We start from the raw sequence: 23,853 nt of genomic DNA, 5'->3' as shown, positions 1-23,853 counted from the left end.
GTTTTGCATTGTCCTGCTGAAATACACAAGGCCTTCCCTGAAATAGACGTCATCTGGAGGGGAGCATATGTTGCTCTAAAACCTTTATATACCTTTCAGCATTCATAATGCCTTCCAAAACACGCAAGCTGCCCAAACCAGCTTTTGAACTGAACGCTGATGACACGCTGGAAGGTCTCCCTCCTCTTTAGCCTGGAGAACACGGCGTCCGTGATTTCCAACAAGAATGTCAAATATGGACTCGTCTGCCCATAGAACACTTTTCCACTTTGAACCATTTTAAATGAGCCTTGGCCCACAGGACATGACGGCACTTCTGGACCATGTTCACATATGGCTTCCTTTTTTGCAGATGGCACGGCGGTTTGTGTTTACCGACAGTGGTTTCTGGAAGTATTCCTGGGCCCATTTAGTAATGTCATTGACACAATCATGCCGATGAGTGATGCAGTGTCATCTGAGGGCCCGAAGACCACGGGCATCCAACAAAGGTCTTCGGCCTTGTCCCTTACGCACAGAGATTTCTCCAATTTCTCTGAATCTTTTGATGATGTTATGCACTGTAGATGATGAGATTTGCAAAGCCCTTGCAATTTGACGTTGAGGAACATTGTTTTTAAAGTATTCCACAATCTTTTTACGCACTCTTTCACATCTCTGCCCATCTTTACTTCTGAGAGACTCTGCCTCTCTAAGACATCCCTTTTATAGCTAATCATCTTACAGACCTGATATCAATTAACTTAATTAGTTGCTAGATGTTCTTACAGCTGAATCTTTTCAAAATTTCTTGCTTTTTCAGCCATTTGATGCCCCTGTGACAACTTTTTTGAGACCTGTAGCAGGCATCAAATTTGAAATGAGCTCATTTTGTGCATAAAATTGTAAAATTTCTCAGTTTAAACATTTGTTATGTTATCTATGTTTCTATTGTGGATAAAATATTGGCTCATGTGATTTGAAAGTCTTTTAGTTTTCATTTTATTCAAATTTTAAAAAAAAACGTCCCTACATTTCCGGAATTCGGGTTGTAGCATTTTGCAGAAATTTCACCACAGGCATGTTTTTCCAATGAGCCTGGGTTGATTTTTTTTTAAATTAATTAATTGAAAATTTAAAAAATTAATTGAAAACTATCTGTATAATTGAACTGTGCAGTTTCTTGCACCATAATGGCACCAAACTGAATACAAACACACAGAGGCTATACAATAAGTTATGAACTATATAATAACACCATTCGGTGCAAGAAAATACACAATTTACCTTTAAGATGCGTAGCAACAGCCAATCAGATCCCAATTAGTGGTTTCATGCCATTTTTGTGTGCAATTTGCATCAGACAGTCAATGAACAGGTTGTGGGCGTACCGTCTGAGGCTGACAACATAGTATAGGTGGAGAGAAGCATACTAAATAGACACAAATAAAACCAATGTGTTTTCCAAGAAGATTCGCCAGCAGAACATAACCTGTTGTCTACAGCTCCATTTATTAGAATTAGGGATTTGCCCATTTACCAAAGAACAGTAAATTCTTTGTAGTTCTTTCTCAAGAGCACCTTAAAGTAGAAAGCCAGGACTTAGATGCACAGGAGGGAGAGACAATCCGCATCGATCCTTTTCAAACAGAAGCATCTTCAGTAAAGGCTTATCCTGAGTGCTCTTTTCCAGATAGAATGCCTCATTTCAGATAATCTGCCTCTCTGAAATGAAATCAGACGGGAGAGAGAAAGTAGTAGGGAAAGAAACAAAGGCAGAGACAGAGCGAGGTCTTCACACAGGCCTGGCTTTGGTCCAGTTCACAGAGGCATGTCTGATTAGCCCCAGCTTAAAAAGGCCTGTTCACACACTCCTTTTCAATATCCCTGATTAAAAGTTGACAGGGGCGGCCGCCACAGAGCCAAAAACCCTTTTTACTTTTTGGAAATGTTCATCAGCTAGACAGAGTGAAAATGAAAGTAGATTTGGACGGTTGGACACAGCAGTTTTGGGCGTGCAGACGAAGCTTACCTCTTCAAAGGAATGATGGAAGATGGAGCATTGCCACAAAAGGAATGGAGATATGCATGATGGCGTGAAGTTATAGATGAGTCAAATCATGGATTTTTATTGTGGTCATCAACACAAACTAGATTAATCAAGGTTTTGTCCAATCAACTGAGTCTTGAATATTTGAAATTAAAAAAAAAAAAAAAAAAATCTATTTTTTCTTGTTTTCCATTAAAAAAAAAAAAAAAAAAAAACACTCTTAAAAACAAAGGTTCTTTATTGGCATCTGTGGTTCCATGAAAAATGACAATTTTAATGTTGGTGTGATAAACAAAGAAAATACTGATTAAAATGATTTTTGTGCAGGCCACTGAAATGGGGGAATGACATGACGGTGAGCAATTATGGCAATTTTCATTTTTGGCTGAACTGTTCCTTTAAGAATGTCACCGTACAACAACTACAGCAACATTTCCCAAAGATCAGTGAACAGACCTTTATTGGATAAATGCAGATAAGCCCTTCAGCTTTCTGACAGATAATGTATGAGTTCATCTGTTATATAAATGGAAAGCAAACACTTGTCACGGTTACCGCAGACTCAAATTCCCTTTTCTCTCTTAAACATGTTCTTCCCCTCCCTCTTGTTTAAATTTCATGCTGCTCAGGCGAACTTGCCCTCAGACATGTGTTTTACTTCATTGAAAGTGTGTCTGGTGTCTTTAGTGTCACACGGGCTCCCTGTGCAACATCTGTGTCGTCTTTCTCTACACAACACAGCCACATTAAATTTTCACGCACCCTGATGCAACACTCACACGCACATGCATGCAAACACTTTTAAGCCCTATCAGGGTCGATTTAAACTCTCTCGACAGCGATAAAAATACTTCTGTCAAACTATTGTGAAGATAATTTGTTACTGCGCATCCTGCCCTGGTGCATGTTTGCTGCTTTGGTAAACAAACTAAAAGGGATAGTTCATCCAAAAATGACAATTCTGTTATTATTATCTCTCACACATTGTTTTTCATGGAACATTTCTAAAGAATCATTACGCAACTCTTGCCTTACAGTAGTTCAAGGGCTGCCAACTTTCAAAAAATGACAAAGAAACACCTGTTGCTCCATAAAAGTAGTCCATATGATTTTGCTTGCAAAGTTTGCATCCAGAATTTAAAATTGAAAAGTCACGTTCAGTTACTGCATGCACATGAGTCAATGCTATTTTGCAATTTTTTAAATCTGAACACATGGTTTAAAAGTCTATTTCTGCCTCAGAATAATAATAATAATAATAATAATAATAATAATAATAATAAAAGGTAACTTTGCTTTCTCACAATTGCAACTTCATATCTCTTCATTTGTATTTGTACAAATGGTAAATTATGACTATTTTTCGCAATTGTGACCATCTCACAACTGCAATATTATTTCTCAAAATTTTTACTTTGACTGCATATTTCTCATAATTCTGACTGACACAATAGCTTGTTTGCAGTCATGTGATTCTGAATATGCACAAAATTCAGACGGAGCGCAGAAAGTGAAAAGCAGAATGGAGGAGATGGAGGAAAGTCCTTAATGGGTTAGTTCATCTAAAAATGAAAATGATCCCATGATTTACTCACCCTCAAGCCATCCTAGGTGTATATGACTATCTTCTTTCAGAAGAACACAATCGGAGATATATTTTAAAATATCCTGGCTCTTCAAAGATTTATAATGGTAGTGAATGGGGACATGTTTTGAAGCCCTAAATAAATGCATCCATCCATCGATTTGTGGCGGAAGAGTGAACTCTGACCCGACGCATGATGCAATGACGAACGTGGAAGCACAGGGGATAGAGCACGGTCGTCTTGCGGAAGCTAGTTATTTTAGATTATAAAGTTTTAAATATGGATATTTTTCTTACAAAACCCATCGCCTTCCTTCAGAAAGCCTTTATTAACCCCCTGGAGCCGTATGGATTACTTTTATGATGGATGGATTGATTATTTTTGGTTTCAAAACAGGCCCCCCTTTCACTACCATTATAAATCTTTGGAGAGCAAGGATATTTTTTAAATATATCTCCAATTGTGTTAGTCTGAAAGAAGAAAGTTATATACACCTAGATTGGCTTGAGGGTGACTAAATCATGGGATAATTTTCATTTTTGGCTGAACTATCACTTTAATGTACTGGTTTAGACACTGTTAAACACAAGAGAGTGTTTAAACAGAAAATCGCAACATATTTTGGACGTGATCCTAACGTTATAAAGAGGAGTGATTTTTCTACTGAATTGTAATATTTGCTTGTCATTGAGATAAAAATTCTCCAGTGCCCGGTTGTTAAAAGCACCTGAAGTTTTTCCCTTAAGTATGAGACTTACTGCGTGATTTCCCCTTATGGGAATGTCTATATAAATATGGGAATGTCTATCATATGTCTATATAATATATGAAGTCTTTGATATAATCCCTTAAACACTTCTCTAAGGGAAACCACTAAGTGTTTCATGACAGCGACCCAGGTTTTGCCATTGTAAAAATTCTGTTGTTGCCTTGGACATGTTATTTGTTAATACAGACCTAGTGGTCACTGCACACACAAGCATTATCCGACTCGGCTCCTCCCGAATGTATACGCAGTATTACAAGCCACTTTTTCCTGCATTTTTCAGCCAATTTCTTCAATTTGTTTTCCCCCTGATGAACAACACGATAAAGGCTCCTTGTGGTTTCTCAGTTTCTCACATTTATTTCTCGTAATTGTAACTTTACTTCTTGGCATTGCAATTCTTTACCTCAGAATAGCAACTTCATACCTCACAGTGATTTTTATTATAAACTACCTCACAATGACCTGTTTTATACTCACTGCTTTATACCACTTAATAACACTTAAAATACTTGTGTATTTGTTTATTTATTTATTTTAGTACTTTTGTCATCGTATGGTGAGATCCGTGTGATGGTTGTTGAAAAAATCTTTTGAGTTCCACAGAAAAAATAACAGAGAAAATAGTAAACAATGACAATATTAATTTTGGAGTGAACCGGCCCTTTAAAAATTTTTAAGAATTGCAAAACAGCCGCAATTGTGCACCTTTATTTCTCGTAATTGGAACTTTATTTCTCATCATTGCAACTTTATACCTCAGAATTGCAACTTCATATCTCACAATGTCTCTTGCGGTATTTCTTATAAATTACCTCACAATTGCTTGTTTTATACTCACAATTATACTGTTTTACATTAAAATACTTGGCTATTTATGTATGTATTTAGTCAATGTATTTATTTATTTACTTCATGTATTTATTTGTTTATTTATTTATTCCTTTTACTTTAGTCCTTTTATCATTGTATATCCACGGAAAAAATAACAGCATACAGAAGAGGAAACTATGAATATTAATTTTAGTGTGAACCCACGCTTTAAAATGTATACTAATTGCAACACAATCGCATTTGCACAATGTGTCCATTTACCACTGAAACAACCTCTCGCATGTAGTTGTGCATTTTCCCATTCCGTGCAGATTGTGCTTCTAAACCGGAGTGATTTAATATTGCTTATCGTACTTGTCACCTTATTAACTAAAGATCTAGCAGATTCCATACTGTGCATGCTTAGTTGTAGCAGGATGACTCATGCATGCAGATGGTGAATGTCTTTCGCTTTGTTTAGCCTCTTAGACATGATAAATACATTGTTGCACTGAATTTCCTCTTGCACGAATGCACTGCAAATGCACGGCAGTAATGTTTCTTGTAATAAAAAGGTTTTGGCCTGAATGTTGAGAATGAATACTATAGATTCCTTACGGTGCTCGGCAGGCAATCTATTAGCCTTCGCTGTCAGCTAGTTGGCACGCTTCTAAGACCAGCAGCGGCAACAAATCAAAGTGTTAGCTTGACTGTACGGCTTTAATATGCTACGCGAGCCTGCTTATTTGCATAACTAGTGGCCAGGGCACAAGAATTCCCTGTTAAGCTCTGAATAAACAGGAATGGCAAAGACACCATTTCCCTCACATACTGATGAGTCCCCTTCTGTCACAGTCACCCGTAATGGACAAACAGCCCAGCGATTTGACTAGAGTTGGCCATGGTGTTGTCATCTGGGTAATGGGGCAGGAGACAGTGAGTTAAAAAAAAAAAAAAAAACACATCACAGTATGTACCAATCCAAATGAAACAGGAGAACGGGAGATTTTTTACAGACACTGAATAGAAAGCATTTAAACCTCACTGGTTGTGAGATGAATGGCATTATGGGATAGTATTCAGGCATACATGACCATGACAATAAAAGTTTGACTTGTATACTATAAATAAGCCAGAAAAGAGTGAAATCTAATTAAAGATCAATGACAAATAAGAATGTCCAAAAATATATATATATTTTAAATTGGATTTTAAATAATATCAGTAAGATATAATTTTTTTTTTTTTAAATAAATGAAGACTTTTATTCAGCAAAGACAATTTAAATTGATCAAAACATTTTATATATATATATATATATTATATATATATATATATATCAAATAAACACTGTTCTTTTTAACTTTCTATTCATCAAAAAATCCTGGAAAAAAAAAACAAAAAAAAAAAAAAAGTGATATATTCCACAAAAATATTAAGCTGCACAACTGTTTTCAACATTGATAATAATAGTAATAATAATAATAATAATAATAATAATAATAATAATAATAATAAATGTTTCTTGAGCATCAAATCAACATATTAGAATGATTTCTGAAGGATCATGTGACACTAAAGACTGGAGTAATGATAAAAATTAAGACAAATAAATTACATTTTAAAATATATTCAAAAGGAAAACAATTAAGAAAGTTTTGTTGTTGTTGTTTGTTTTAATTGTAATAGCATTTTAATTTATCACTGTTTTACTTTTTGTGAGAATAAGAGACTTCAAATTTTACCAACCCAAAAACTTTTACACGGTAATGAACTTCATTCATTCATGAATTATTAATTTTATAAATTATTCATAATTTTTTTTTTCTTAATTATAATATCATGACAATTGTGTCACCCTGATTTTTATTTTTTACTTAGTCCTAGAAAAACATCAAAATTAAATTTAATGCAGTAATTAAAACATGCTCATCATAGAATAGGTGAATTTAACTTGTATGTATGAATGTATACATTTTTTTAATGAATTAATAAAAAATGAGCATCATGTCATTGACCCATAAGTCTGTTCATGGCATCCGCGCTGGGTGAACTGTTCCTGTAAGACAGTGAAACCCAGTGAACAGACTGTACGTCTGTCTTTCACAGCCATTTTTCATTCGTGTTAAATTAAATATAGTGTCTACCCTGACTAAGGTCCACGTCTGTCACTTTGCCGTGCTGAAAGGTGTAGTTATGACTTCTCACACACCCTTTTTTTTTTTTCCCCTCACACACACATTAAGTCTAGATTTATGTACCTGCACTGTTCAGAATTCACCGAAACGGTTAGTAGTTAATATTATAATTAATCAATGCAACTTCGGTGCAGATCTGTTGGGAGTGGCTGAAGGAAGGAATGGCTTTGAAAGAGAGATGCCTGTGTGTGGAGGGGGGCCTAACCCACTGAGCATCTACAATGTAATAAGTAAACATAGCTTAATGGAGTTGATTTAAGCTGGAAAGAGTGAAGGGGTAATGCTATGGTGTCACGGAGTGCTCATTAGAAAGGTTTGACTCACTGCAAACGTTATGCCTGCCTCATTGTACAGGATTCACCCTGTTTATCATATATATGTCTCTTCATTTGGATAGTCCACTGGATTCATGGTAGCGTAAACATCCTGGAATAAATATTTGCCTTTTCAGACGACCGCTCTTTACCTCTGACAATCATTGTAACTCAATACAATGTGACAATTCACTTCATCAGAGAAGACACTTGCAGTTAATAGCAAATCAAAATAGACCATTTACTTAGTTAATGAATATTAATTCATTTGTTTATGTTATTCCAAATATTCTACAGTTCTTCTTAATCAAAAACTTGCAATAATACAGTGATTTTCCTCAGCATTCCTCCTTCTTGTGGTTGGAGTGGAGTGGTTAAAACCTGCTTGCTATTTTCCAAGTGACAAGCAAAGGTGAAAAATCACTGTATTATTGCATTATACATCAAACAATTTACATCTTCTTGGTAACAATGTCTGTTTGGTTAAAATGGCAAGTCATTTTAAAACAAATACATATTTGCCCTCATCGGAGTGTCTATTTACACTAACTAAGTGCAAATAGCGTCCCTTGTTGGCAAATGCTATACACTAGCTCTGCCCACAATGTTTGGTTGGACCACTCAAGTTTTAAAAAGACGCGCGGAGTTTAACGTCTTCAGTGGCGCAGCAGTAACGAGTAAGGCTCGCAGACCCGGCTTTTAACGCGATCAACATGGGGTCGAATCCACCCTTTGCCAAGATTGCACTTATATTACAATAAAAATGAAAATAATGTTCTAAAAGTGGAAATAAACTGCAAACTAGTGTTTAATAATATTAAAAGTGTGGCTAAAAGGTGTAGGGAGGGTTTTTATTCTCCCAATAAGACAGCATCAATTTAATAATTTGAATAAATATAATCGTTTGCACTCTATGATATTATTACATCTAGTTAATGTACAAAAATACTGAGGTGCAAATAGAATCTGCCAAATAAGGTATAGATAGCTTCTAATTACTATTTAGTCTTATTGCAAAGAACTGATACTTTTACATGGTGTAAATAGAATATATTGCTATTTTCACTTAGTGTAAATAACATCTACAGCTATTTGCACTTAGTGTAAACAACATCTATAAGAAAATATGCTATTTTCACTTAATGTAAATAGCTGCTGCCTTATCTCATTATATATTGAATATAATGAAGAATAGCCACCAGAAAATCTATGTCAGACTGTGGAAGAAAAAATATTGCCAAAGGGTCTTTCATTTTGACAACAATGATCCAACCTCTTTCTCATTCATTTTCTATTTTTCAAGCCACCTGGGGCAGTGGTTTGGATTTTGGCAAGCACTTCTCTCTTTTTACCCAGGCACCTTTTGATGTTTCTGAGGGTCCTCATAGACTAAAAGTCCAACCCACTTGTCACCCAAACACACAGATGAGTCATAAAATGCAATAAGACCACTATTGAATTGATCGGCTCACAGACTCTTCCTGTGCTTTTGTAAGATTGTTGCTTCTTTGTGATTGATGTTGCCAACAGGACCGATATACTGTATCAGACAGGCCAATTAATTAACAGATATTTGTCATCACCATCAGCTGATAACCAATAATAATAATACTGTTTTGCTTATTAATACCAGTCAAGAGAATCAATTATATCCAGCAGAATAAATTAAGTGCTTGAAGTTTTATGTTAAAGCAGCATCATTTCTTGAAGTAATCAAATGTAAAATAAACTGCTCAAATTATTGGCACAGTCTTCACTGCATGATTATGAGATATAATGCATTAATATTGAATGTTGTTAGAGTTTAAATGAGAAGCAGGCATGTAATTAAAATGAGTAAATTAATTATATTGTTTTCTTTAAGCCTGATTTTGTGTTTATATTTGATTTTAGAGACTTATTAAAGCTTCTACAGTTATCCAGCCAACATCAGTGAGCATTTTATCTTTTTTTCTTGACAATATTGTTGTTTGATTAGTATTAATAACATAACACACAGCAGCAGGTCTATTAAGCTGCATTTACACTGCAAGACCTAATGCACAGATCCAATTTTTAATCTTTTTTTTTTTTTTTTTTTTTTTCATTCACATGGCCGCATTAAATGGTATCTTGATGAGCATGTGCTCTTCACATACCCATTAGCACAAATACGCATGTATTTGTACAAAATCACTTTTCGTATTTTAATATTGGCTTTTGTACTTTTGAGATCCCTTGTACTGGCCCTATATGACTATCCATTTCTTCATAGCAAATCCCATGACACTTTAAGTAAAGCAGTTTTTTAAGTAGCTGTGCATTCTGCTGGTGCCTATGCAAGCCATTCTCTCTGCTCAAGGGAATATGAGGAAGTGGATTAATTGTGGCATACAAAGAGCTTTAAACCCGAGCCGCTGACACAACGCATCTCATTATCACTTGAGAGTCGGCCCTGCATTTGATGTTGTTTATTTATTTTGCTTCCTGTCAGGAGTCTCTTTGTAAAATCTCTTCGTCTGTCACACCGGCAGAGCTCTCTTGTCACTAATGTTCACTTAGTGCTCGGTGACGGTAATCGCGCTTGGTCGCTCTTTACTATCTCCAAGCGTTCACTAATTCACCCCTTTAAAAGCAATGAACTCCGGTCGTTCAGTGGAAATACATGGTGACTCGTTTCAGCATGATTTGTCATTGTGTGTGAGGGTAAGAGGGATGAGAACACTACAAAAATAGTTTTTTATCAGTATTTTTGTCATGTTTTCAAAATCCTTTAAACAAGATCAGTTTACTTGAGAAGCAAAACTGTGTTGGATAGTACGATTTCATAGAATATATCTTGAATTAAAGGGGAGATATTATGCCCTTTTTGAAAGACTGATTTTGTTTTTGGGGTCTTCTAGAATAGGCTTTCATTGAATGATCAAAAAACACATTATTTTTCACATATTTTACATTGTTGCAGCACCTCTCTTCCCAGTCTGTCAGTAACGCCAAAGTCCCTTTCAAATCTGTTCACTCGGCAGCCATATTTGCAACGCCTCTGAACAGCTATTTCGGGCATCCAAGACCAAGTCCTATCTATTTGAATGGGGGAATCCTGAAATCTCAAAAACTGCTTGGCAAACTCACAAATAAAATTTTTCAAATCAGCAACAAAATCTGACATGAACTGTCCCATAAATGACGTTTATGCTCAAATAGCGTTAAAAAGTGCATTTTTCAGGCTAGACGAGACAATGCGCATGTGCAGTCCTAAATGCGAGTCTCAGGTTTCTATGGGAACCGGAGCTTCTAACGGCAACTGCAGTGACGCAATGACTTTATCAATCAGCGATTGGCTCTTTTACTTTGAAGGCGAGACGTATTCCGCCATATTGCACATTTCAGTTTCTCCCATTCATAACTAATAGGAGTGAACCGTCTTTCTATATCTATAGTCTTTGGTAACACTCTGTTTAGTTCCTGTCTCTAGAAAGCCCCTCTTCTGAAAAGTGCATTGTGCTCTGATTGGTCGGCTGGACCATTGTGTTGTGATTGGTCAACTGCTTAGAGCGTGTTTCTGAAATGTCACGCCCCTTACCACAAACTGTGACTAAAAATGCAACTTAATTGGGAATATTGTGACGTGTTCGTTCCTTCCCTCCCTTTGGAGTGACTTTGTACTTCGTAACTTTACATTTTTCATGCTCAGCAACATTACACACTAAAGACAACTGAAAATGTAAAAAAGCATAATGGATCCTCTTTAAATTTTTAACAAGTTTTAAAATTGGTCTTTAGAAAATATATATTATCAAAAGTCTGTTGTTCCAAATTTGTATGGCGTTCTTCCTTCTCTGGAATTAAATATTAGATATTTTAAAGATTATTTTCCATATGAAGACCGTTTATAGTGACCATAGCTGTTAAGCTCCAAAATTAATGATAAAATCACCATAAATGTAGAATGTATGACTTATACGCAACAGTTCAATTCTTCTGAAGTCATATGATAGTTTTGTGTGAGAAACAGAACCATATCAAGTTGTCAGTGGGTTGAGCTCACTATGAACAAATCAGTTTTATTCTTTAACCAATTGTTTAATTTGTGAACTGGATAAATTGGTTCATTGAAAAGATCCAGCTCAAAAGAAGGAATCATTCAAAATAAAAAAATGATTCATGTGAATCAAAAAGAATGATTCATGATTCCTTAAACATAAACTACATTGAATTTTGTTCAAAACAAGAAAATTTGTCAATGAGTTTAGGAAAAATAAACTCATATGGCAGAGATATGTTCTATGAAAATATATCTTAATAATTTATGCATTTTTATTTAAATAATGTAAATTTATCTTGTTTTAAGGACATTTACCAATCATTATTTTATCAGTATTTGTTGTCATGTCTTTTTCTGGTAAATTTTTTGCAGTACACATGAGGCATGTTTCTCCACAGCGACTCTCCCAGAGTCACGGCATGAAAAGGAAAGGCATATTTGCTTGTGTCACTTATCATAGGAATAGCTGCAGAAGCCTATGCGGGGGTTTGTGTGTGTGTGTGTGTGTGTGTGTGTGTGTGTGTGTGCATGTGTGTGTTCTGCCACTTGTGTATACACAGAGTGAGTCACCAGCGAGCACAGCACACACACTGGGAAGCAAGACAGATGCTGGGTTTGCACTCGGTGTAAAAAGCTATTACCCCTACCAGCGCAGTGCCTCTTTGAAAACGAGGCGCCACGAGGCAGCTTCTAAATGCAGACGGAAGCAGGGCTTAAAGAGGAAGTCGCGAGTGGGCTGAGAACGATGAGGGAATGAGGGATGTTGGAATGTGTGCATGTCTCTTGGTGGTAGAATCATTATCGGAGATATTTTATGACTATTTAATGACTCTTGTGGTGAGGGGATGGTTTAATTACTCTAATTAAAGGGAGAGTTCACCCAAAAATGAAAAATGTCATTATTTACTCACCTTCATGTCATTTTAAACCTGTATGTCTTTCATTTGTCCTTTGAACACACAATAGCTTCAATAGATAGACATCAATAGATATTGATGAATATCCTGATTGCTTTTTTTTTTTTTTTTCCATAAAAGAAACTGAATGAAGACAGGGACTGTCAAGCTATAGAATGACAAGAAGCACCATAAAAGTGGTCCATACTGTATGACTAATATGCAATATTCAGAGTCATACAATAGCTTTTTGTGATCAAAAAAGACCAAAATGTAAGTTGTTTGAAAATTTTAAATTCTTCATGAGAGAAGTATGTCAGATTTGTGAACAAATCATTCTTTAGAATCTGATCCTTTAAATGAATCGTTATTGCAGTTCCAGTCTGAATGATTAATTCTGTGAACATTCTTCATGAGAGAGATTCTGTGAACATTCTTCATTGATTCGTGAACAAATCATTCTTTTGATTCAGATCTTTTTAATGAAACTTTAATTTAGTTAAAGTTTCATTAACACTTTACAGTAGGGTCCCATTAGTTAACATTAGTTAAATCATTAACTAACATTAAATAACAATGAGCCATACACTTGTTACAGTATTTATTCATGTTTGTTAGCATTAGTTAATAAAAATAAAACTATTCATTGTTAGTTCATGTTAAGTCAGGTTCATTAAATAATGTTTACAGATACAAATCTTAAATGTTGAAATTAACTAAGATTAAGAAATGCTTTTGCAATATTTTATCATTATTTCATGTTAACTAATGTGGTTAACTAGTGTTAACAAATGGAACCTTATTGTAAAGAGTTATCAAACTATTAATTCACTGAAAATTCTTAATGACAGAAGTAGCAATGACTGATACGTGAATAAATCATTTTTTAATCAGATCTTTTCAATGAATGAATTCAGTTTGAATCTGAATGTTTCAATTTACAAATCTGACTGATTCTGTTTTTGAGTTCAACTTAGACTCCGGTTAATTTTATCAGTGTATAACAACTTAAATTATCTTGTCACAAAAAGCTTCATTCCAAAAAAGCTATATTCCAAAAGCTTGGAATATAGGACATAAGTCAAATGGACCACTTTTCTATATTTCATAGTGCTTTTGCATGATTTTTTGAAGCTTGAATTCTCTAGTCCCCATTCATTATATCTGCATGAAAAAGAACAACCAGTAAAATCTTCAAATTTTCTTATTATGTTTCCTACTGAGGAAAGTAAGTCATACAGGTCTAAAATGACTTGAGGGTGAGTGAATAATGACAAAATGTTCATTTTTGAATGAACTATCCCTTTAATGATGATTTAATGGCTTAATTATTCTAATTTAGAAACTTCAACTTGTCTCATTCTTGCTCTCTCTCTACTTTACCCCCGACAGGTCCCTCACCAGATGAGCACTCTGACCTTCTACAGGTATGAGCAGCCCATAGTGGACTACTGCCAGGCGCATCAACCCCTGCGGCTCAACATGAGCTACGACGGTCCCCCGCAAAGCCTGGAGGGGCTGGAGGAGCTTCCCCCCCGTGAGAGGAGCACCATCCAGACTGTGGCCCTTCCGGCAGTGCCCACAATCAACACGGGCACCGCAAGACCCTGCTCCCCACCGAGCCAGAGAGCGCCCATGGAGGGGCCCAGCATCCCCTACCCCACCACAGAACGCTCCATTAACTATCCAACAACAGAACGTTCCACCAGCACCCTCACTTTTAGACGCTAACAGCCCCGCTCGTATAGCAAGGCATGTTGGGTAATTTCAAAAAGAGGCTGTGCCTGGGTGGTGATCCACATTCTGCCGGCATTAACGCAGCTGCGCGTCTGAAAACTGTGCATACTGCTGTGCACTAACTGTTTCTCGCGAATATAGAGAAGTGAAAATCATTCCCATGACGTCGCTGGAGGACACGAGGATCTGGCATACGGTACACTTCTATTTTGGAGTGTAGCGTATCCTGGAAAATAGGATTCCATTTGTCTTTTTCCATCTTTTTTTTGTTCCGAATCAAAGGCCAGTACATGTTTTGTTGTCCCCGTTCTGCTCAACGGCAAATTGAAATCCAATGCAACATGCATGAGACGTTAAACGTGGCTTTGGTTTCATTCAGCCCTCGCTCTGTGCCGACGCTACATGACGCCTTCTCTGAGGAGTAGATAATGGTGATTCTCCCATGCTGAGTGAAGAATGAATAGGAACGTGCAATAAACAAGGCTTTTTTGACCAGGGAGAGAGTGTGAGAATGAGAGAATGAAAAGAAACAAATTAATGTTCACCAGAGCTCAAAGGCCTCTCGCTGTTATTTTCATTTAGTTGCCAGGGAGTGCTCATAAATGCTGTCATTATTTGATTAAAAAGACAGATCTGTCCAGACATGAGCATGTCAGATGGAAGATCTCTTGAGTATATAAAAAAGCATTCATTAAAATTGAAATGAAGTCTCACACGGTAAGGTCTTTCAGTGTGCACATGTACCAAAGATCAAGCTTCTTTAAATGTACATAAAACTTGCGTTTCTTTTCAAAATGTAATCAAATTAATCAGTATGTGTCTAAAGCATACTGTAATGTGTGGGCCAGCGGTGTTTACGACTGACAACATGTTGCCTGATTTTTAATTCTGCAGAATTCAGTACTGAAATGCAGAGTGAAAACGTCAAGCTTTGTGTTTGAAGGCTACCTGTTAACTAGATAGTGTATGTGTGTGTTTGCTTGTGAGTGTGTGTGTTTGCTTGTGAGTGTGTATGTGTTTTTTAAGTTTAAAAGCTGAAGTGTGTAATTTCTGCAACCTCTAGTGTCAAAAATAATGACTGTTTTCAGAAAGGTTTCCCAAACACTCTTTATCTGCCATTGGTGAGGCAAACAGAAAACCACGCCCCCAAACGTACACCATTGGTTGAGCCGGTGTTGCTACAGTATGTTGGCTGTTTAAACAAACAATCTATGTTTTGATGTTTCTGCTAAATCAACCGCTTGTTCATACTTTCTACTAAATACTAGTTGTATCTGCATTTAGCTAGTTAAACACCGAAAAATTACACACTTCAGCTTCAAGAGGGAAGAATCCTAAGAGGGCGGAGCAAACGTCCCTCACTCGGATAGCATGATGGAGTTACCATACAGTGGCAGAAACACCTTTTTCGCAAGTATGCAACACATCGCAAGCGCACTGTCCTGTTGTACACGCTGTTGTAACAAACCTCCAGATGGCAGCATTACGCTGGATGTGTTATTATTGAGGTAGCTAGCTATGTGTCAACGAAGAGTGTTCTCTTCAAACTGTTGATACGCTATGACAATAATTGACCTAAATGGAAAAACTGATAGTGGAAATGCTGACAATTCACCACATACTTGTATTTATTTTTTGGCACGCAACAATGTGTGAAATGGAGCTTAGCTAGAAGCTTTTACATTCACATACTTGTGTAAAATATGTTTCTGACCAAAACGATCTTTCTGAACCATTTTCAAATGGCTTTTTTAATTATCTAAGGAAATGATCTAACAATAACAAAGCTAGAACCTCTAATAAGAGCCTCCAGTTTTATCGAAGAGCTGAATAAACCAGGATTTCCCAAATTTTCTTTAGCTGAGTTCAGAAAGAGGTGGTCAGTCACCTCAGGTCATGGAGTGTTAATGAAGAGATTTTCTGACTCTAGATGTCACTCAACAAAGCAGCTACACAGATGAAATTGCTATAATTGAATGAAACAGCAAGACATATGGGAGACCGGAGACAACTGTAATTGAAATTTTCCTTTATAACTCGGACTACTGCTACAAATCTACATGACATGCTTTGATGTAAGAAACTATATATTATATATATATATATATATATGTGCCAAAAGTAATAATATCATTAAATTGAATTTAATACAAGTTGTCAGAGTGTTATGGGTTGAATTGGGACAGTGACTTGGGGCAATCATAACACATAACACAAAAAATGTATTAACCCACTGTATATCTGATAAGAGCACACATCAAAATAATAGTATTATTGATCTAATATATGTAGTACTATTACTGAAGCGTTTCACCTTTAGATGATACATGGACTTTTAGATGTCAGGACTAATGACAAAGTGGGAAAAATGCCTTTTACTAAAATGTATTATTTGTTTAATTTATTAATTAGTATGGAAAAAATATACACACAATTATAAAGATTTTTTTTTTTTTTTAAAGTTTTATTCAAAGGTATATACTTTTAGACAACAGAAGAAAAATACAGGACATCCAAAAAAAAAAAAAAAAATCAATATTATTTCTCACAAAGTGAAATGATCACACTTTTCCTCAGGCAGAAAGTGATCTCTACTAAACATGTGCTGAATACGTGTTACAATAGCCTCCGGTCTCCCATAGTCATCAAGGGCCTGTTCATTTTTAGTTTGAGCTCAGATTAAGGCGACCAGATGCTCCTGGTGTGGCTTTTCTTTGAACTTTAGACTATTACTAGTCTAATAGACTACTATAATCACCCATTAGTCACATTACATTGATTCTGTATCACTCAGTTTGCAGTTTCACACACTGTAATTCAGCAGAGCATTTTGATCAAGGAACTCTCTGGCATTACAAGCCATTGTCCAATCGCATAGAAGTTCTGTTTGGTTTTTCGTTCTTTTAACCCTCAAAGGACTTTTGAATAACATGAGAATATGGAATTATTGCCTGTAAACACTGATTTTTTTTTTCACCCTGTGTGCCTGTGCGTTTGGACTTCACACAATGAATGTGGACATGGTACCTCACCAACGGTTAGTGTGGATATTGCAAATTTCAACCTGTTCAAAGCCTCCGGCTGGTGGTGACATCATCACCGTCTTCTCGGGAGCCACGGTAACCACTTTGGCCCCTTCAGAACTCTACTTTGGCATGTTTGTAATTGACACGGATCGATAAAACGCAATGCTCCACCAAGACGTCACAGGAAATGTGGTGGAGAGCTGGCGAGGTAAGAAACGGATTTCACACTGTCATGTCTCAATCTCTTCGAGAGAACTGACGCTGTCAAGACGATCAAAGACATTTTGAAATGTGTCCTGATGGTCTCTGGCACCAGTTATCTTCACATGTTTATCTTGTAAATAGAGAGTATAAAGAAACATATTGTTTTGCTTCTTTTGACACAAGTTTTGTGAAAAGGACAGAAGCCTCAGCTGTTTAAACGCGCATCCTGATCAAAGAATACGCTTCTAGAAAGACTCAATATGATCCCTCATTTGGAAGATTGATATTTTTCTATCTGCTGTCTCAGTCGGTTCCTCATCTCATTAGCATCATAGATTTTCATTTTCTTTGTATCACTTTACTGCTGACATCTGTTTGGGAATTGAAAGATTGATATCAGCGCTCATTTTAACGTCATATATACTTTGATTCTGCTATGTGCCCTAAGCTTTATGATCCACCACCAGCCCTCTCTCTTTCTCCTCGGTTTGTATTTGAGAAGCCCGGGCAAATTAAAATAATATCTACTTGTTCAGTGAGAGTGGCTTATACTTTGCTCCGAGGCTTCATGCATGATGTATCAAGTAAAGGCTTGATGTTGTTAGGTAAATGCTAATAGGGTTACCTGCCCACCGCATTTCAATTCTGAGTAAGTCGCAAGAACTTTACAACCTCATAAAATGCTCCTTACAACAAGACATTAGCTCAGTGGCAGCGTTGCAGAAAATCCATAGTACTTTCTGTGTCCTGAATTTGAAAAGGCAATGTCAGGATGTTGTTTAGGGGAAAGTAGAATATTTCATTCTAATTGTTCTAATTTATATATAAAATAGAGATATAACAAATATAATATAATATAATATAATATAATATAATATAATATAATATATATATATATATATATATATACATATATATATATATATATACATATACATATATATACATATATATATATATATATATATAGATATATACATATACATATATATATGCACCAGCTGAGCAACTGCCATTGAGATGGATAGGAATGCTTAAGGATAATTTCAAACCTGATCTCCCAGGAAAACATAACTGTGTTACTGGGTAGCGATTTCATATGAATTTATATGATTATTATATTTAAAAAAAAAAAAAAAAAAAAAAAAGAAAAAAAGTAAAGCATAGGTCCACCCCAAAATCCACCCATAAACATACCTGTACATGAGTGTAAGCAGATCGTACGGAATCATACAAATGAGATTGTACGAATTCATACGAATTAGCCACAAATTTTGCCAAAATGTACAATAGTTAAGAATTGCCATGAGATCTGCCATGAGAATTGCCATGAGTGTTTCTCCATAGACTTCCCTGTTTGGGACTGTCTGCTTGATGACGTATCAGTCTAAATAAAATAATTTGCATACGCTTATTTTTTTTTTTTCAGAACCGCATAATTGTATCAATTTTGTCTTAAAATAGACTAGGAATGTGTATGAAAGCATCCGATCCAATCAGCTATTTGGATGAGTTACCTTGACTAGATAATCTAAGCTCTTAAACCGCCATTCAAAGCAATGATTCTCCTCCTCCACAAAGTCGCCAAATCATGAAGCCTTATGTAACTGTCTCTTCCCATTTTTCTGACAATTTGCTGCTTTACTGTCATTTATGTAAGGCTGAAGATGCTCCTGCATCTTCTCTTTGCCTTTCTTTCACATTTTGTAGTTTCTGTTTTGAGCGTTTAACCCTCCTATTGACTGATTTTGGTTTCCACAAATATTGGGCATCAAAACTGTTTTCAACATTGATAATAATAAGAAAGTTTCTTGAGCATCAAATCAGAATATTGGAATAATTTCTGAAGGATCATGTGACACTGAAGAATGGAGTAATGATGCTGAAAATTCAGCTTTGCCATCACAGGAATAAGTTACTTTTTAAAATATTTTAATTTTAATTAATTTTTTTTGTAATTGTAATAATATTACTGTATTTTTACTGTATTATCAAATAAATGCAGCCTTTGTGAGACTTCTCTCAAAAAATAAAAAACAGGCCCCCAATTTGAATGGTAGTGCACTCTAAAAAGAAATTTTGAACTTCATTGCGTTATGTTTTAGGGTTAACGGATATGTCTGTAAATTACTAATGTCCTGGTAATTTTCTGCCTGTACATTATTCATTTTTTTAAAGTGTATATTTAATTTATGAATCATATTTGAGCCCAAAATATTTTACATTTTCAAAAATTTAGTGCCTAATTCTAGGGGCATGTTTTCCTTAATGGAAATAGTCCCTAATCAAGAATTTATGAATTATTAATGGATTTTAGTGCAATCAAATTTCAATTTGCCACAAGGATCATAGGCGGGCACAGTTTCTTGTGACAAAGGGTTAAATCAAAACTGTGTTTAGTAGTGTTTACAAAGCAAAACATTTCCTGGAAGATTTACTGAAAATATCCAAGCAGGTGTTGTTAAGCTAAATGCAAATTTTCCATTTACTTCATCTCAGTCCACAAAGGATGTTCTCTAAAAACCATAGGAAGTGGGCGTACAGTAATTCACTGATTTTCAGAGAGCACTTTGCAGACAAAGAATAGGCTAATACAGTTCATTCACATAAAAGTGAAATTAAGAGTTACAAAAAAATAAAACCACAACTTCACAGAGTTTTCCCCTCCTGTTTGTTTGTTTTGGTCTTGTTCTTTTATTTTCCCCTTGTGATTTGGGTCCCAGTGTCTACTGGGAACACATTTTTCCTCAAGGGTAGGATTTAAAGGAAGAGAGAAGACTTTTATACTTCTGCAATGACTCTCAAATGAGTGTCTAATGCAAATATCCAGAAGGACGGGAAGAGGCCTGTGAGAAAGAAAGAAAGTCAGAGGGAAGGAATTTCAGCTCACTGGCTGTTTTCTTCTCCGCTGCGCAGCCAAAAAAAAAACATTGGGGGCAAAAGTCTTGGTGAAAGGAGCTATATACAACACACACACACAAATACATACATCTGCTCATCTGTGCAGAAATTGGAGGAGAAAAAAAAAAAAACATCGCTTATCTCCAGGCTTGCACATGGCTGAGAGGTAGCGCTGTTGTCAGTGTGCGGGGGTTGGCCCATGGGGCTAACATCTGCTGCTATTGTGGACTTGGCTCTGTCACCATACTTATTCTCTGTCAACTAAATCTGCCACATTCAACCAGAGCTCCAGCCCACAAACTATCTAAACATCAAGTGTCGTAGTTTAGCAACTGAATGTTGGACAGAATGGCCGAAGAGCCGAAGGATCTGTTCCAAAATCTAGCAAGCTGCCTCACCACCTACCGTACACAGACAGCATCTTAACCATCACGAAACATGGGAAGAGACTGATTTGGAATGCCCTACATAGAAAATTTCTATTTTGTTAGCATGTCGCTAAGCTAACAGCACAAAATTTTAGAAAGCATAAAAATTTAAAAGCAATTTAAAACCAATTTAAAAACACACTAGATAAGAGATGCACCGATCGACCAGCCATAAGTCACAACCGGACTTTGTTTTGTTTTATTTTGGCCGATCTCTGTTTCGGACTTGCACACAAACTGCATTGCAATCATTTCCCAAAATGTCATTTGAGTGGAAACATTGCGAAGTCTGTAAAGAGAATGTTAAATTCAGATTATTCTGTTTTTACTTAAAATCTTGAAATTGACCAAAATGTATGCTGCTTCTTTGTTTGGATCATAATTAAAATGCAGTGCTTTCCACTCATTTCAAATGGGTACAGAGATTGTGTTGTTTAAGGCCAGTTTGGCCTGTAATAGACCAAATAAACAGCAAATAAACAAGAAAAAAAAAAATCGACCATGAAAAATCATGATGGGTGCATCGCTAGATAATGCAAACAAAAATGTGAATCATTTTTGAAACGGTTCATTTAAATTGATCATATGGATGAACGGATTCACTGAAATCAATCAGATTTCCTAAATTTATGAGTGGGAGGGCCACACACGCATCATTTACGTAATAATAATTTAAAACATAATAAACATAGTTATTACTATAAGAAAGCTAGTATAAATCTAAAGATCATAATAAGAATAAGATCATAATTATTTCAGCCTTGCATTATGGGATTGCCTTTGAACTGGCCAAAGTAGTTATTTTAGAACCTTTTGGAACGGCTTTTATGTCGCGAAAATGCCAACAATGCCTTAAAATCTTGCTTTTGTAGGCTGCACGCTAGGTTTTGGAACAGAGACACAATTTCCTCTGAAATGCTAAAAAAGGCATTCATTACTAATATAAAATTGGTCATAATGCAATAATGTTGAATAAAACTCATTCCAACCTGAACTTAGTATAATCAATGAACAGGAAATTACAGACTTTAGGCAGAGAAAATGCAAACAGGATGGAAGTACAGTTTGTTCAGTGTGTCATTTCTGTTAAGTCTTTTGTCCATTGAAGATTTCTGGAAATATAACTGTTTAATTGTCTGAATGACTGGCAGATCTTGAATTGACTGTACTTCCATCTCTTACAGCCTTGTTTTTGTTCATGACAGTTTCAGCATTTCTTCTACACTGACTAAAGCTTATTGCTTTACGTATTTCATGCCGATTCTGAGTTGTCGGTCTAGCACTTTTGAGTGTCATCTGCAGGAAAAAGGATCTGATATAGGCACAGTTTTGATTTTGTATTTTGACTGCTATACAGTAGGCCTACTTGTCGCAATAGCTCCCATGTATCTGTTTTCACTGTTACCCGAGTGCTTGATGTATCAACAGCAAAAAACACTTTTGTTAAAATGACGTCTGTTAAGCTGGCTGTCTGCAAACCCATCCAGCATGTTCAAGGTTCCTCAACATAACATCTTGAGTCGGATGTTTTGTTCCATTTGTAAAGCAGAGCCACTTTGTATGAAAGAAACCGGTGCTCAGCCGAGACCTCAAACACCGTCCTTTGAATTGAAATACAGTGCTGTAGAAAGAGGCGTGACATCACTGCTAATTGTGTAGATATCAACGATCTGGGCCGTGATGATTTATGGAGAACTCAAACTAATGATTCAAGCGAATTTTGGCTTTTTGGTTCTGATTCATTTCCCCCCACTCAATCTATTAATGGATTACATAGGGCAAAAACACAATGAAAAGCAATATTGTCGCTCATTTGTATTCTCTCCCTGTGTTTTAACCTTCCACTTCATCCTCTGTAGGCCCATTAACTTCCATGAAAATCATGTTTCTCTGGCTTTGCCTGGTCTCGGGCTATGGGTTATTGTTTTTCTGTGGGATGTAAATATGCATTGTTATAACCCTTCTGTTAGTTTGCTGTTGTTTTCTTTTGTTTTCATCTGTACGCAGATTGAAAACAGTTTTGTGAAGACCTGCTCCAAATGCAAAAATGTGGCTCTTCTTTGAGTATATTATTGTCAGAAAAAAATGTTTTGTAAAAATTTTGATGATGAGATCAGAAATAAAGTAATTTAACGATCTAATGTACAGCACTGTCGATTCGAATTTTTGTCATTTTGAATGTCATTTGTATGTTTGTTTGTTTTTGGAAAAACTATCAAAATGAACACTAACTTATTGCTTAATGAAAGATGTGTAATATTTTTTTAAAAAGCTGTTACTTATTTAATATTGATATTAACTGTTTTATTTTGTTCTGTGTGATTTCTAAAAACTGATCAGAAACTTATATTGGAAATGGTCTGAACTGAAGTGATGTAGTTTTAAAAAATATAGAATCTGATATATAAAAAGAAATTATAAATATAAAAAGGAGCTATAGAACTTTGAAAAATTTTAATGACAGTATTTAATTACTAAATAATAATAATAATAATAATAATAATAATAATTTTAATATTAATCACATTCCGTACAATTAATAATGTATATAGTAAATTATACTTTCCAACATATACATTATATATATATATATATATATATATATATATATATATATATACACAGCCCTAGGGAAAAAGAAAAAAATCTGAGTCCCAAGATTTTGAAACTGCAATTTTGCAATTTCAAGCATCACAGAATGTCCACTAATTTTACATGGTGGGCCAGTTCTTCCCAATCCTTTTTTGAATCGGTGCAAAAGTGATACAGGTCAGGACACTCTTCTTTTGATCACTCCTTCAGTTCAGTTTGTGTAAGAAAGCTGTCATTCTAGATGTCATCATCTGCCCTGTACTGAAATGGTTGAATGAGACATTTAAAGTCCAGCAAGAAAGTCCATTGGAAAACCTCTTCAGCTGAAAGGTTAGGCAC

The 23,853-nt window shown here is 35.7% G+C and overlaps 1 protein-coding gene across 1 annotated transcript in view; it reads left to right on the top strand.

The window, feature by feature from the left end:
* Positions 1–23,067, top strand: part of LOC127520381 (leucine-rich repeat transmembrane neuronal protein 4) — a 110,662-nt gene extending 87,595 nt beyond the window's left edge. The window contains exon 3 of the mRNA XM_051908402.1: positions 14,019–23,067. Coding sequence (XP_051764362.1) covers positions 14,019–14,357 — 339 coding nt within the window. The 3' untranslated portion in view covers positions 14,358–23,067. The remainder of the gene's footprint in view (positions 1–14,018) is intronic.
* Positions 23,068–23,853: the final 786 nt, after the last annotated feature.

This window comes from Ctenopharyngodon idella, chromosome 10 (genome assembly GCF_019924925.1).
Source record: "Ctenopharyngodon idella isolate HZGC_01 chromosome 10, HZGC01, whole genome shotgun sequence".
Taxonomy (NCBI): domain Eukaryota; kingdom Metazoa; phylum Chordata; class Actinopteri; order Cypriniformes; family Xenocyprididae; genus Ctenopharyngodon; species Ctenopharyngodon idella.
Note: the sequence above shows the minus strand (reverse complement) of the source record. Positions and strands in the feature narration are given on the sequence as shown.